We start from the raw sequence: 14,430 nt of genomic DNA, 5'->3' as shown, positions 1-14,430 counted from the left end.
GAGCAAGCCAATAAGTAGAGTTCCTTTATGGCTTTTACTTCAGTTCCTGCCTTCAGATTCCTGCCTTGGCTACCCACGATGGTCTACAGCCTGAGTTATGATAAAAAACCAAATAGACCCTTTCCTCCAAATTGCTTTTAGTCATGGTTTATCAAAGCAATAAAAACCCTAAAACATATGGCATCTCTGTTTTCCTAACACTATTATGTGCCAGACAATTTAAAGACTTTATAATTATTATCCCAACCATTATAACCACATCAATATCAACAGGTGCCTATATTTATTAAAAATTTACTTTGTATAAGTATTTTCTAATCCTTATTGAATTCTCACAATAACTGAGAATAAGTTGGTCTTATTACCATTTTTCATGTACACACACCTACTACCATCACTTATCTATTCCATAAAGCTAATAGAGGTTAGTGACAAGACTCAAGCTGGGCTCTAGAGCACACATCATCCACTAACCATGAGCTGCCATTGTCCTTAGCACACTTACCTCTCTTGATCCAATAGAGTAAGTGATGTAAAACCCATGCTACAGGTGTATAAGCACTCTTGGGTTAAGCATCTTCCCCAGTCACTAAAAATGATTGATTCTGTCTGACTTGAAAATGTGTACGCTTTTGTTCTGTGCTTTAATCTAATTTGTTTGTTGTATATTTATGAGGTAGAAGGAAAAGAGATGTTTAAAGTGAGGGAGGAGGGAGAGGAGAGAGACAGAGACCTAAAGGAGGAGGGAGGGAGAGAGGGAGGGAGGGAGGGAGGGAGGGAGGGAGGGAGGGAGGGAGGGTAGGAATAAGAAAGGGAAGGGTCACGGAGTGAGGAATTAGAGTCAAGAGCTGGGTTTCTCCTTCCATCCTGAGGTTCCAGGGATCAGTTTTAGGCTGCCAGGCTTGCACAGCCTGTGGTTTCACACCAGGCTTGCACAGCCCGTGGTTTTACACTGAGCCATCTTCTGCTCCCATCTCGTTCTGTTCTAACTTTAGTGTGGGCATCCAACGGTACACAAGTGATCTCAATCCTTCACTACATTCCCATCCCAACACTTAAATACTCCAAACTAGTCTGCCTCCTCAAAGAACAAAAACAAAAAACTAAACAAACGTTCTGATCAACTACTATCATGAGTTATTCCGTTTAAACTATTTCATCCAAACAAAACAGAAGCATTACATTATCACAAATATAGGGAAGAGGAGAAAGAAGAAATTGTTTTTTCTACTTTTCTCTCTGGCTCCTACATAGTAAGTTAATAGACTTCAAATATTTGAAAAGATAAATTAGGAATGTATCTCAAATGCTGATCAAATTAAGATATTCTTTATTATTTTTTATATCACAGCATTTTTTCAAGTATGATTACCTTTTCTAGATTGGTTTGATAAAAGTAAACTATGCCCTTCCCCCAGCCTTGAGCAGGCCTGAAAGACTTTGTTTACCACAATAGACCAAATAATATGACCTAGGTAGAGTCACCCACCTGGGCTACACGACAATAGACACCTAGGTGTAGTTACCCACCTTGGCTATACATACATTCTGCTATAGGAACTTAGAAAAATAGACTGCCTGCTGAGCTTGTCTTGAGATATCTCCAGCTGTGACAAAGGATGGGCTCCTCCACCCATCTCCTCTTCCACCCATCTCCAACAATGACCAAAGATGGGTTCCCCCACCTATCTCCGGCTAAAACAAGAAGAGCTATGGTGGGGCTTCCCCTTTAAATTGAGAGCTGAACATTAAACTTTTGAGCCTTAATCAAAATACTTGTCTTCGCTCCATCTTTTCTCACCCTCCTTCCAGCTTTCAATCCCAGCAACCCTTTCAGGTAAACCCAGTTGATCGTGGCCACAGGCGGCCACAGTAAATGTTTAAAAACTTCCCTTCTATTACACATAAGAAATTAGCTTACTAAATTGTAGTCATTTACAAATAATTAAACACAGTATTAAGTTATAACTGGAGAAACAGTAAATAAATACAATGGTAATCTATTATCCACTCAATTTATTGATGTTTTTGTGTATTCACTTACTGAATGTGCTGTTTGTTGCATCTTTTGGTAACAACAAAATCTGCCTTAAGAATCAGAACTCAAAACACATTTTGGCACATAACTGTAAATAGATTTATGCTTAAAGGAATCATGGGAGTAGAAGAGCATTTAACAAATAGATTCAACACAGTTTAACAAAGATCACCCAGAATTACCCCAGACTACTACAAGTATGGAAGAATGAACCTTGGGTTCAATCTGCAGTAAAGGTTTAGTCTCTGAGGAAAGCATTTTGCAGAACTCTCCGAATGAAAATAAAAAAAAATGAGCCCTTTATACTTAGTAAGGATTATCAAATAGAGATCAGGAGATTTTAAGATCAGGAAAAACAAACAATACGCATTGTATTTTACAATGATTTATATTTTGTAATGTTCTGATTTTTTTAATTGTTATTATTGTTATGCAAAAGATGCACAAGCTAAAGCAGACACGTGAGCTACAGAGGACCAGGATGCTGGTTCTTTCCTGCCACCTTGTGAGTTCTGGAGAGAGAACTCAGGCAGTCAATCCTGCACATAAGTACTCATCTCAATTATCCAATGGTTTATAATGCTTTGACTAGACAGTCTATTTCCCCTAGAACTAACAAATTCTTAAGAGAAACTAAGGGTCTTATGGGGAGCACACCTGTGATGTCAAACCAACCATGCCAATATTAAATGTCTCTTTATCTGGCCTCATATCACAGAAACATATTCCTTTGTCTTCATTACCTCAACAAAATTGGAGAGCCAATGAAGTTGTTCAAACTAGTCAATCTTAAACTACTGTTGTTCTGCCACTTTCCCCATGAAATCCCAATTTAACGTCTAGCTAGCTGCCCTCCAGTCTTTCCGCCTCTTAACTACTCCCTTCAGCTTTTCCCAGGAGTGCTACATGACGTGTCTATCACACCTCACTTCTCGGACATGAGTGAATTTTTTGTTTGTTTATTTGTTTGTCTGAACCTCTCCTGGCCTGAGGAGTCCTTCTGAGCCAAACTTGTCTTACTATTACCTGCATAAAAGAATATGGACAAAACCACAGGTACTTTTGCTCTTCTATTGTTGGATATATAAAGGTTATCTGGGTTAATATTGATTTTTTAAAAAAAATATTCTTGTAACCACTGACATATTCTCTGTCAGTAGAGATTAATTAAGCAGTGTATTTCTGTATCTACTTTGGTAACTTAATTTGACATTATGCTTCCAAATTTCACTCTGGCACAAAGGGGACAGTCTGAAATGATCTAGGCTCACACATAAAAGCAGAGCATGACACCCACCTGTGAAGGGGTACTGGTCAGTTCCATCTTCTCCTGCGACTTCTCCTTTGCAAGCCGAGCAGCTTCTTTAAATTCCTGAAACTTTTCTGCAAACTGAACACACATAGACTATATACATTAACCAAGTAGCAGTATGCCACAGACGCCATATTTCCCTTCATTTTTTTGAACTGACATAAACAGCACAGCCTCCCAATAAATAAAGCTTGTAGTATGAAAAGATGGGAAAAGAAGCCAGAAATCCAAAAATTGTATATAAGCACTGTGATAAATCTTATTCAAAACATCACCACATAAAGAAGTTAGAATTTGGCAAGCTGGCTTATCCATGTCCTTCTTTTGTTATTAAGACGCAATTTATTAAGACTCACATGAGTGGTAGAATCACTAGACAGGCATATGCTATGCTTTTTCTTAATTACTAAGAAAATATACTCAATTATCTACTTATATATCAAAATAGTAAGAAAAAGTTCTTAACTATTAATAAAATGTAAATGCTCACATTGTCAAAGTTATATTACATATCATTATATTTAGTATTATCAGCAACAACTAAAAAAAATTAGCAAAGATTTTTAAACAGCCAATTCAGTAACAGAAAACAGTAACACACAGTTTAAAAAGGAAAAAGAATAACATAAAACATTGAGATAAAAAAAAAGTTATACATGAAATGCTAATTCTCAGAAACCCATAGAAGCTGGACAGTGGTGGTACATGCCTTTGATGCCAGTACTAGAGAGGCAGAGGCAGGCGGATTTCTGAGTTCAAGGCCAGCCTGGTCTACAGAGTGAGTTCCAGGACAGCCAGGGCTACACAGAGAAACCCTGTCTCAAAAACACCACCACCACCAACAACAACAAAAAGAAACCCATAGGAACACCACTGTCACATACAGGACCTATTTATGTTTGGGTATGGAAGCTATTGTATCATTATATTCAGAGGTAGTTAGGTGGGCTACAAAATAAACCCAAAACCCAAATTTTCCACGTAACTTGAAGCACCTGCAGTTAGCAATAATAATGTAAACTATATCACATTATTACTCAACATTCAATCAAAACTAAAAATGCTAGGGGTCACAACTAGTAATAATTGGCTAAAAGTGTATTCTACCTTGAAGAAGAAAAAAAATAAAAATTATTTCCAGGAGCACGCGAGCGTGCACACACACACACACACACACACACACACACACACCAAGTAACAGGAGGCAAGATGAGACTGTATGATTGACAGGTCTTAACTCACTAACCCTTAACTACATTTGCTAGCTACCCAGCAACTTGGAAACATATAATGAAGGATCTAATTGATTTTCAAAAATTACTTAAGCCTAACTAAGAAGCATTTCATAAAAGACTGTTTCAGAAACCAACTCATACTTGGGCTCTTTGTTGTATAAGTCATGAAATCCATGTAGTAGAAACTACTTATAATTTCCGTTAGCAGACAACCCACAGTAAGTTCTATACAGTGAGTAGTGCCTAATATATTAGAATAAACATGTAACTTCTCAAAGAGCTCATTTCCGGAAGGGTAATATTCAACTGCACTGCTATACTGAGGGATTTTCATCTAACATACCTATACCACAGCCCAAAAACATACTCAAAAAGTAAGACTTGCTAAGCGCAGTCAAATCATGTAACACACTATAAGCATCTTACAGAGAATGGTTTAACAATTACAAAGACAATATTTAAAGTAGCTTCAAATTTTGATTTTTAAACTTTAATTTATATTGAAAAATCCATGTAAATAAATGTTTACAACTAAAACAGATGAAAACAGATTATTTCAACTACTAAACTAATTATAAATCAAGCCAATATTCACAAAAGTCGAAGCCATTTAAAATGATTTATTTTAAAGGATCTGAACAAATTTCTAAAATAAAAAAGCTTACAGTTTGATGTAAACATGAACTGTGTCTCTAAGAGTCTGTTACCTTGTGCTGGAATAATTTAATCATTGGATACTGTTTATATCAAACCTGATGTAAGCATTGGAAGTGAGGGTAGATCCTTTAACAAAATAGCTAACACAGAAGTTTATATCTTATGTTTAAAATCTAGTGAACAAAGTGAATACAGTCATCTTAGTCATCTAGCACCTGGTGATTGTTTCTCTTTTCTGTGTACTTTTTCCTCTCTTTCTACCCTTTCCATGTAATATCCACAAGCACTCAAGGTGCTCCTGATTTAAGCATGAGATGGCTTTATTACAGCCAGGATAACTGTTTTATTTCTAGTATTTAGCCTGGTGAGGATCTACACTTTATGACTTTCTGGCCATCGTAATTCATTTGACCAGCATTACTCAAGAAATTCCTCTAGATCTGACTGCATCTCACTCTGTACTGCAGACATTTCTGAGACTCTACATCCAGGCAAATCACTGTCACAGTAAGAAACAAACAAACAACAACAACAACAAAATCTACCTGAAATCTCTATTATGTCAAGTTTAAATTCTAATAAAAAATTTGAAAGTTTGATGGTTACTTATCTTGTAGACCATCGCCAACTGAAGGGTACTATTTTTTGAACAAAACTCCTTCTGAACAGAGGCCTTACCTTTTACTTCCTCCACACAGATAATTCAATACAAGAAGCCCTTTTCAACCAGTAGTGACTGTGTTAATGTGCACAATAAGTCTTCATGAAGAATTATAAACAATAGATATTAAGTTTAGTATTGTTTATATTTATATAACATTTAATGTATTAATATTAATATTCTTATTTTAAAGTGACTACTTCTCAGAATATTAAACAAATTTCTCCTATATTTTATACTTTCCACTTCCTATTTATATTTAGGACACACAAATTAGAGATGAAGATTTCCATGAAGATGTACTGAAATAACTTACTTTGGAAAGATGATGCTCAGAGGAGAATCCCAGTCCATAAACAGTGTTTGCCCGGCTGTCAGCCCACTGGCCAAACTTTTGAGATGTTTTAGTAAATGTCATGTTTGGAGTGATGGTGCTATTTATTATTGCCTGAAAAATAAAACAAACAGAAGTAGTCAGCCAAAAATGAAGCAAATAGGCATTTAAGTACAAGACCATTTCAGCTACATAAAAAGAGGATCCCTTACAACTTACAAAGTTAAATAAAGACAATGAGTGGTGGCAGTGTAGAAATATGTGACTAGTAGAACTATAGAAACACGTTCAATGATCCAAAAAATTCCAAAGGTGTGAGTGTGTGTGTGTGTTCATACATGCATGTGCTTGTGGAGGTCAGACACCTCAGATAAGCAGTTGAGCAGGTTGTCTAGCCTGTGGAGGTTGGTTTTTGAGAAAGGGTCTCTCGCTAGGACCTGGGGCTTGCTGATAGGTTAAGTTGGCTGGATAGCAAGGCGTGGAATCTACCTGTCCTCACCTCCCCAGTGCTAAGATTACTAATATGCTACCTAGTCCAGCACATGTGTGGTGGAGAAAGAACTCAGATCCTCATATAAGCAATATATGCATATGCACATATAAGCAATTTACTGACTAAGCTAGAAACCAAAGGTCACAAAGATGCACCTTGTAAAACCATCTTTTTTTTTTTTTTTTTAAAACAAACTGGTAACAGACAAATGTTGGCAGTTTCTTTTATCTTGGTTTTTGCCCCTTTTTGGGTCATTAAACTCAGGACCCTGCATATACTAGGCAAGTGAGTCTTCAAATAGTTTTTTAATGTGGTCAGCTTCTTCCTTTTGAATGTTCAGGATCACTATTTATTAATTTTGGATGCTGTTCTCTAGAAACAAATAGGCTTTAGTCTTAACAGAATCTTTCAAAAATAAATGTATAAGGGGCTGGAGAAATATCTCCGTGGTTAAGAGAACTGGCTACTCTTCCAGAAGTCTTGGGTTCAATATGTAGCGCCTACATAGCAGATCACAACCATGTGTAATTCCAGTTCCAGGGGGTCTAGCATCTTCTATTGGGCTCTCCAAGCAATTGGTATGAATGTGACATATTGGCATGCAGACAGGTAAAACACCTACATACATAAAATAAAAACTAAATCAAAAATAAAGTAACATAATATATGAATGAATAAAAGTGATTTTGATGTTTTTAAGATGTATAATGAATCTTTTTTAAAATATGATTTACATAAAATACATTTTCATACAGAAAAAGAGACAATCATTTAGCAGGTTTTTTTTTTCTACTATAGGAAAACCTTCTAAGAAATATTTTCATTTCCTTTCTCATAAAATAACAGATTGGTAGCAATAGCATTTCTATTTTATATCATTTCTTGGAAAAAGTAGCATTTCATGTTCATGATTAAAGATTAAGTCTGGAGATCATAACATATTTCAGGTATTATAACATATTATTAACTCATGATCTCTGCCAGTGCTGGAAAAAAAGATAATTTTTAGTTGGGTTGTCTAGTGCCGCCTAAAATTAAGAAATGCAATTCCACCAGTATCCAAGATATACACGTTGTCAAATTCAGAACTTGTCATCTAGCATTTTATGAAAAATCAGCATTTTATGAAAAAAAATTGTTTATCAAGTGAAAAACACCACAAATATAAAATATTTATGAGCTATCAGGTATTGATGAACTTTCAACAAGGACATAGGACATATGTCCTACTAAACAAAAGATGGTACAATGTCGGCTTCTTGCAGCCAGCAGGTCCAGGCGAGAGGAGAGAGAGGTCCTGGTCCAGCCAGGTCTCTCTCGGGGGCTGACTGGGATGGTGAGTGTCTGCGGCCCAAAGAAACACACCCGGGAGTCTTGTTGAGCAGGAACTCAACTTTAGTGTAACAACCTCTTGTTTATATAAACTTGGAGTGTAGGAAGGAGGGGTTTTGGAGGGGTGAGATGACTTGGGGAAGAGGAAGGGTAATGGAGGGTATGGGGTGACTGACAGGGCCAATGGCAAAGCTCTACATCAGCAATAGCTGAGCAGGGGCAGGGCTAAACAGGTCCTGTTGAGTCATCCCAGTATGGAAGTGACTAACACAGGTCTCAAAACTGGAGCCAGGCTCAGGTTTGTTTTCAAGGCCCAAGCCAGGGCCAAAATGGGGCCCAACAGTACAACAGAAACTGGCTCTCTCCTTCCTCACAGGAAATGGATGTGTTATCTATTGCTATACAAGAGCTTTTATCTTTGTACAAAACTTAACGTATTTATAAATCTTCCTCAACATTTGGTTCAAAGCAGCTTCTACCAGCACACTATTTGGTCTGTAAAGCATAGCTTACAAAGATTTTGATTTGTGGAAAGGTCATCAAATAAGACTAGAGGCTGGAGATGTGGGTTTAAAGCATCTGTTTCTCTTGCAGAGGACCTGGGTTTAATTCCTAGCACTCACATGGTAGCTTATAACCGTCTGTAATTCCAGTTACAAGGGATCTGATGCTCTCCTTTATCCTTCTCAAGCACCAAGCATGCACATGGCAAACATGCATACATGCAGGCAAACATTCATATGTATATAAAATAATCTTTAAAAAAGTTTAAAAAGACTTAACTAGAAAAAAGATTATACACAGACAACAAAGGATCAGGATGTCTCTGATGTTCTCTGAGTGCCTACTGGCTACCAAGCACAATTCTGGAAACCTGAGACACAATAGTAAGAGAAGCAATGTGGTCACAGAGCTGGTTGGGACAAAGTACAGTAACAGCTAACAGAGGAAAGTCAGAGCATGCTAATAGTTGTGAAGTCCCTAAAAGGACGTGACAGAGCAAGCAAATAAAGACCAGGATGCAAAAAGGATGTGACAGAGCAAGCAAATAAAGACCAGGATGCATTTTGTGGCCCTTCAGTGTTCTCCAAGAAACATTTGAGGAGGGACCCAAGTGTTAAATAAGGTGAAAAGGAAGTTCTGGCATCAGACCCCACTAACTCTCAATGGCTGGTGATAATACATTCAATAAGCAACAAGAAGGACTCATCAGTGTGCTGGTGGACACTGGTGCTCATCTCAACCATTTCAAAATAACTTCTTTGTCATTTGTTAAAGTGATTCATTCTAATCTAAACTCTGAACCTTTCCTCGTTTCTGTATTATTAATCATTGAATCACTGAATAAAAAGTTAAATAATCTTACTCTTGAAATTTTTATTTCTTAGATTTTTTTGCCTAGGACATAACTAAGATCTTTTTTAAAAGAAAAACTTTAGTGCCAAACGGAGCTAAGTAGTGAGAACCTGTCACAGAAGAGAGGAAAAAAGACAGAAAACTCAACAGCTAACAGCTTCACGTGTTCAAACGTGTGCACGTATGTGCATAAACCCCCCACACACATACAAAGAATAAATGAACATTGTCTTCTTTGGGTTCTCTGGACTTTCTAACACAATGAAAAAACAAAGAAATGGATGTGAAACAGTAAAGAAGACTTGAAAAAACTGAAATGCATTTAATTCAATGAAAATTCTCTTCCTAAACACAGACTGCTTCAGTTGACCTGTACTTCCACCTTTTAAATACCATCTAAGAAGAGCACATTACATTTGTACTTTGAATACAATAGATTACAAAAACGGTAAGTTAAAGGAGGGAAAATAAATTATTGGTCTAAAGCCTAAGATAATATTTAATACCTGCTGTATTTCACTAAACCAAACATATGAGCAGTTACTCTTCATTAAATAACACTTTACAGAAATTAACTATCATAATCTTAAGTCTTTTCAGTCATTCACAGAAAAGTGAAAAGAAAGACTAATTATCTGGATAACAATCCTTTTTCCATGTGAAAAACAGATGCACAGAAGTTAACTATCTTGTGCAAGGTCACATGGCTAGCAAACTGGAAGCAGCACGAATTCTAATGAGGTGTTTGGTTCTACTGTTCCTAACGTCTGCACTGAACTCACAGAGGTCAGAAAGGCCTCACAGCTCCAAGAAAGACTCAAGAAAGGAAACCTCAGAATCTGATGTTCGGAATGTAAGTTAGTTACACAAAGTTCACTGGTAATAAAACAGATTTTCTCCCTTCTGAACAGCATACTGTCCACCAAGCATGAAGTGTGTTCTGCTGATACTAACTTACTTAATCCTTACAACTACTTACACAAATGTGAGAGTAAGGATGACCTCGAAAGCATTCCCATGAAAACTATAACAGTAATTGAAGAGTTGAGGATGGAGCCGACTGTACTTGATGCCTCTCCTAAAAGCAAAACTTTTAAGATTTCTGTCTTACACTTGTGTTACTTTAGTTGGTAACTTTAGTTGGTAGGCTTCATAATTTAAGAACTACCGACTAGTATACAGAAGTTGTTATGGTTAGTTATCATTAACTGTGTTCTCCTAAAGGATCTCTGCTGTTGTTTTGGATTTATTTACTTCATGTTTATGAGTATTTTGCCACATGTGTGCCTGGTGCCTACAAAGGGCACCAGAAAGGGGTGTCAGATCCTGGAGCTAGAGATTCTGTGTGTGTGTTGGGATCCAAACCCAGATCCTCAGTCCCATGCCCCTGGATCCTGTGATTGGAAGGAGGCATTATAGACAATTCAAAGGTGTGTAGAGGTAGGTAATCAGGCCACTGGGAATGTGCTCTAAGAGGGTGAATCTTAAGAACTCCTTCAATTCTACTGAATGGACTGTCACAAAGAGAGCAGGCCTGACCACATTCAGCTCCACCAATTCGAAATGTAATTACTTGCTAACCCATACATTGGTCATCATTAAAGTATCATACAGTGCTGCAACCAAGGGAAGCATCAGGAAGCTAGGGCTATTCCCTTTGTATTGTTAGCCTTCAAACTGTAAGCTTAATAAATGCCTTTCTAATAGCTGGTATTGTTCTAATAATAAAATGGTGACTATCAGAAATATTCTTATCATTTAACATCAATGTTAAAACAGAAATACAAGGAATATTTATTAAATAAACTAACCCATCATAAAGTTGAAGAATATGTCTCCTCAATATAATAAGGAAGTTAGTTTCTACAAATAACTTGAGGGGAAAATGCTATTACTCTAAGAATACTCACTTTTTATTTCCTAAAGTTAAGCTTCAAAAAGTCTAGAAGAAATATTTTAATGAAAATAAAAATATGAATGAAACTGAAGTTCTATGTTATATAAAGCAATAAGATTTGAAGTAAATGCAGCTTACCTTTGAGCCATCTAAACTGATTATCCTATACACATTTCTTGTGCTGTCATAAAAGTAAGATACAGTAACTGCATGCTTGCTGGTGGGTACCCAGTTCTTCTTTGTGTTCGGATCAATCTGGAAGACATGAGCTCGAGTGCTGAAGATAGGTTGTTCCCTGAGGGAAGAAAGAAAATGATAACTAAAAACAGTTTTACTTCATTAGATAAGAGGACATACAAACTGTAAAAGTGACTGCATTAACGAGAAACTTACATATATCCATAAATAAAAGAATCTTTCTTGTATGAAGTGTAAGTAGTCTAAATATAAACTTCGTTAAAACAATTACACTCAATTCTTGCTACTCAGAGATTCTGTACACATGAATTCAGCTACCCACTAAAGTCATCAGTAACTCTGCAGGCTTTTGCCAACTTGACAACACTAGAGTCACCTGAAGAGGAAACCTCAATTCAGGAATTACATGCATAAAATTGGCCTCTGGATGCGGTCTCTGAGGAATATTTTCTGATCAATGATTCATGGGGGTGGGAGGCATCCAGCCCAATGATGGACATGCCACCTTCGAACAAGTGGTTCTGGGTTGTATCAGAAAGCAAGCTACGCAAGCCAGTAAGCAATGGTCATCTGTAAGTTCTGCTACAGCTCCTGCCCAGGCTTTCCTCATAATGAACTGTAAGCTCTAAGCCAAATAAACCACTTCCTCCCTCAATTTGTTTTTGGTTATTATTTTACCAAAGCAGTAAAGAACCAAATTAATAGTCAAGTAAGTACTTGTGATTTTTATTTTTTGCTAAGTTTTTGCCATATACACAGATCTGTGGGAAATGTGACTCACCTAGCATATACTTTTCCACCTGAGGATGAACAAGACAATACTCTCATCCTGTTTCCGCACTTAGACTATACAAGCAGCTGTCTTTTTAGTGGTCTGTTTAGCACCACGGTTTTTACACTTCTGTGTTATTATAAATGCGTTCACTACTTAAAATGGCCCCTCAGCATAACATTGAAGTGTTTCTAAGTGTTATATACTCATGGGTGGAAAGTTAATGTGCCTTATGAAGAAAACTGCATTAGATAAGCTTGACTCAGGCATAAGTCATATTATAATTGGTCACATGTTAAAACAGCAATAATAATAAAGGAAAGCACACATCAACTGGGTGTTGTGCTCCCAGTATTTAGGAAGCAGAGACAGGGATCTTAAAGTTCAAGTCTGAACTGAGCTGCAAACATAAAGAGACCATGTCTATAAATAAATTAGATAGACAGATTAAGTGACATGGGAGAAATGCACATGGAACAATGTTATGTACTGGCTGGTTTATAAAAATGTGATGAGAGGCTTATAGGAACATGGTATAATATTCCCTAGGAGCAAAAGTACACTGTTTGCTAATTAATTATTCCTAGAACCTTTATAGATCCTGAGTGTTATGACTAGCAGAATATACTATAGAATAGACTATAAAAATAAAGAAGTCCTGCTGTAACATTTTAATATTTTACACACTTATCACTACATCATTCTGTAATAACTGAAAGGTTCCATTCAATATACCATCCTTTCCTGAAAAGGATATGGAGGACCTACTCAAAATAATAGACAGCACTTTCTTAAATCATGTAGAATCTAAACAACAGAGTTACAAGTAGAAAAACAAAAACTAATCAAAACTCAAAATAATATTACAAGGTGGAAAGGTAGGCACAAGACAACCTGCAAGTAACAGGAGCACTATAGTCCAGACTTCCAAGTTCTGAGTAAACAGGCTTTAAAAACCACACTTACCAGGTCATGTTTGCTATTTGTTTTTCTTTAGTTCAAACAAATCTCATCTCTTTCACTTCACTGCATACCTTTCTTTTCTGAAGGAGCTCAAGATCCTAAAAATTTTAACTTAACGTATTGTGAGAGAGGGGGCTAAGAAGAGGTCTTGCTATTATAACCCAGGCTAGTTTTGAACTCAAGACCATCCTGCCCTAGCTTTCTAAGTGCTAGATTACAGTGGGTAAACCACCATTCTTGGCTCAAAATGTTAAGCTTTTAACTAGGAATATTTAATGTTTAAAGCTAAATAAATCAAATTTTATTCTAAATAATTTAAAGTACATTCAAAAGAGTAAAATTTCAGGGAAAACAGAGTATAGGGAAAAGAAAAGCAAAACAAAGCAGCAAATAAAATGGTGACAGCAGATGGGTTTTGAGGTAAAAGGCTCTTCAGAGTAAAAGCCCCACGGGCGGGACACCATATTGCCTGCTACACACATTAGCACATAGGGCACTGGCATGAAAGGTACAGTCCCTACAGGTCATCTGCTGCTTTCCCAGTTTTTTATTTTATTTTTTTAATCTGGAAATAAAACCTGGCCCCCACTTTATTAAAGCTTTTTTTTTCTTTTTCTTTTTGTTTTTTAAAGACTAATATATTTGTGCTAGACCCTTAAAAGGAAGCATAACTGCTCTTAGATGGAGTCCTTTCACAGAGACATGTTGGTGTGGTAAGGCAGTGAATGTATCAAGAATTCTGCATGGTGAGGGCTTGCTCATTCCTCCTTTCTCCACCTTTAATCATTCACTTCACAACCTCTGGAATCCCTATCTTCTTTTTCTTTTAATTAGAGTTACAGGTTAAAGTATAGCTGATCAGATTATAGCCAACTCCGACTCACAGGGAAACTGAGTCACACACAATGTTATGAAGGCATATAAAGGGAGATGTCCAATATAACTGAATCTTTGGTTGCTTACAACTGTCAGAGATACAATTTATAATTCAGCCAATATAGTTCAAATACAATTACTTAAATTGAGTAAAGACTCTCTATACATTAACTTCCTCAATTTACAATAAATTCTTCAGTAACATCTGCTAACTGGCTATCTCATAAACAAATGACATCTGAATATCAACTAAGGACATATACTGCTTTGTTCAATGTTCTGAATAAATGGCTCCTTAATTAAAGT

General features: G+C 36.6%; 1 protein-coding gene across 3 annotated transcripts in view; it reads right to left on the bottom strand.

The window, feature by feature from the left end:
* Homer1 (homer scaffold protein 1) overlaps window positions 1-14,430 on the bottom strand; it is a 110,510-nt gene that overhangs the window by 61,834 nt on the left and 34,246 nt on the right. For all 3 annotated transcript variants that reach the window (XM_076927153.1, XM_076927154.1, XM_076927155.1), the window contains exons 2-4: window positions 11,454-11,610; window positions 6,220-6,351; window positions 3,336-3,428 (exon numbers count right to left, since the gene is read on the bottom strand). In XM_076927153.1, the coding sequence (XP_076783268.1) occupies window positions 3,336-3,428; window positions 6,220-6,351; window positions 11,454-11,610 (382 nt within the window). The remainder of the gene's footprint in view (window positions 1-3,335; window positions 3,429-6,219; window positions 6,352-11,453; window positions 11,611-14,430) is intronic.

The sequence above is a fragment of the Arvicanthis niloticus genome, chromosome 29, assembly GCF_011762505.2.
Source record: "Arvicanthis niloticus isolate mArvNil1 chromosome 29, mArvNil1.pat.X, whole genome shotgun sequence".
Classification (NCBI taxonomy): domain Eukaryota; kingdom Metazoa; phylum Chordata; class Mammalia; order Rodentia; family Muridae; genus Arvicanthis; species Arvicanthis niloticus.
Note: the sequence above shows the minus strand (reverse complement) of the source record. Positions and strands in the feature narration are given on the sequence as shown.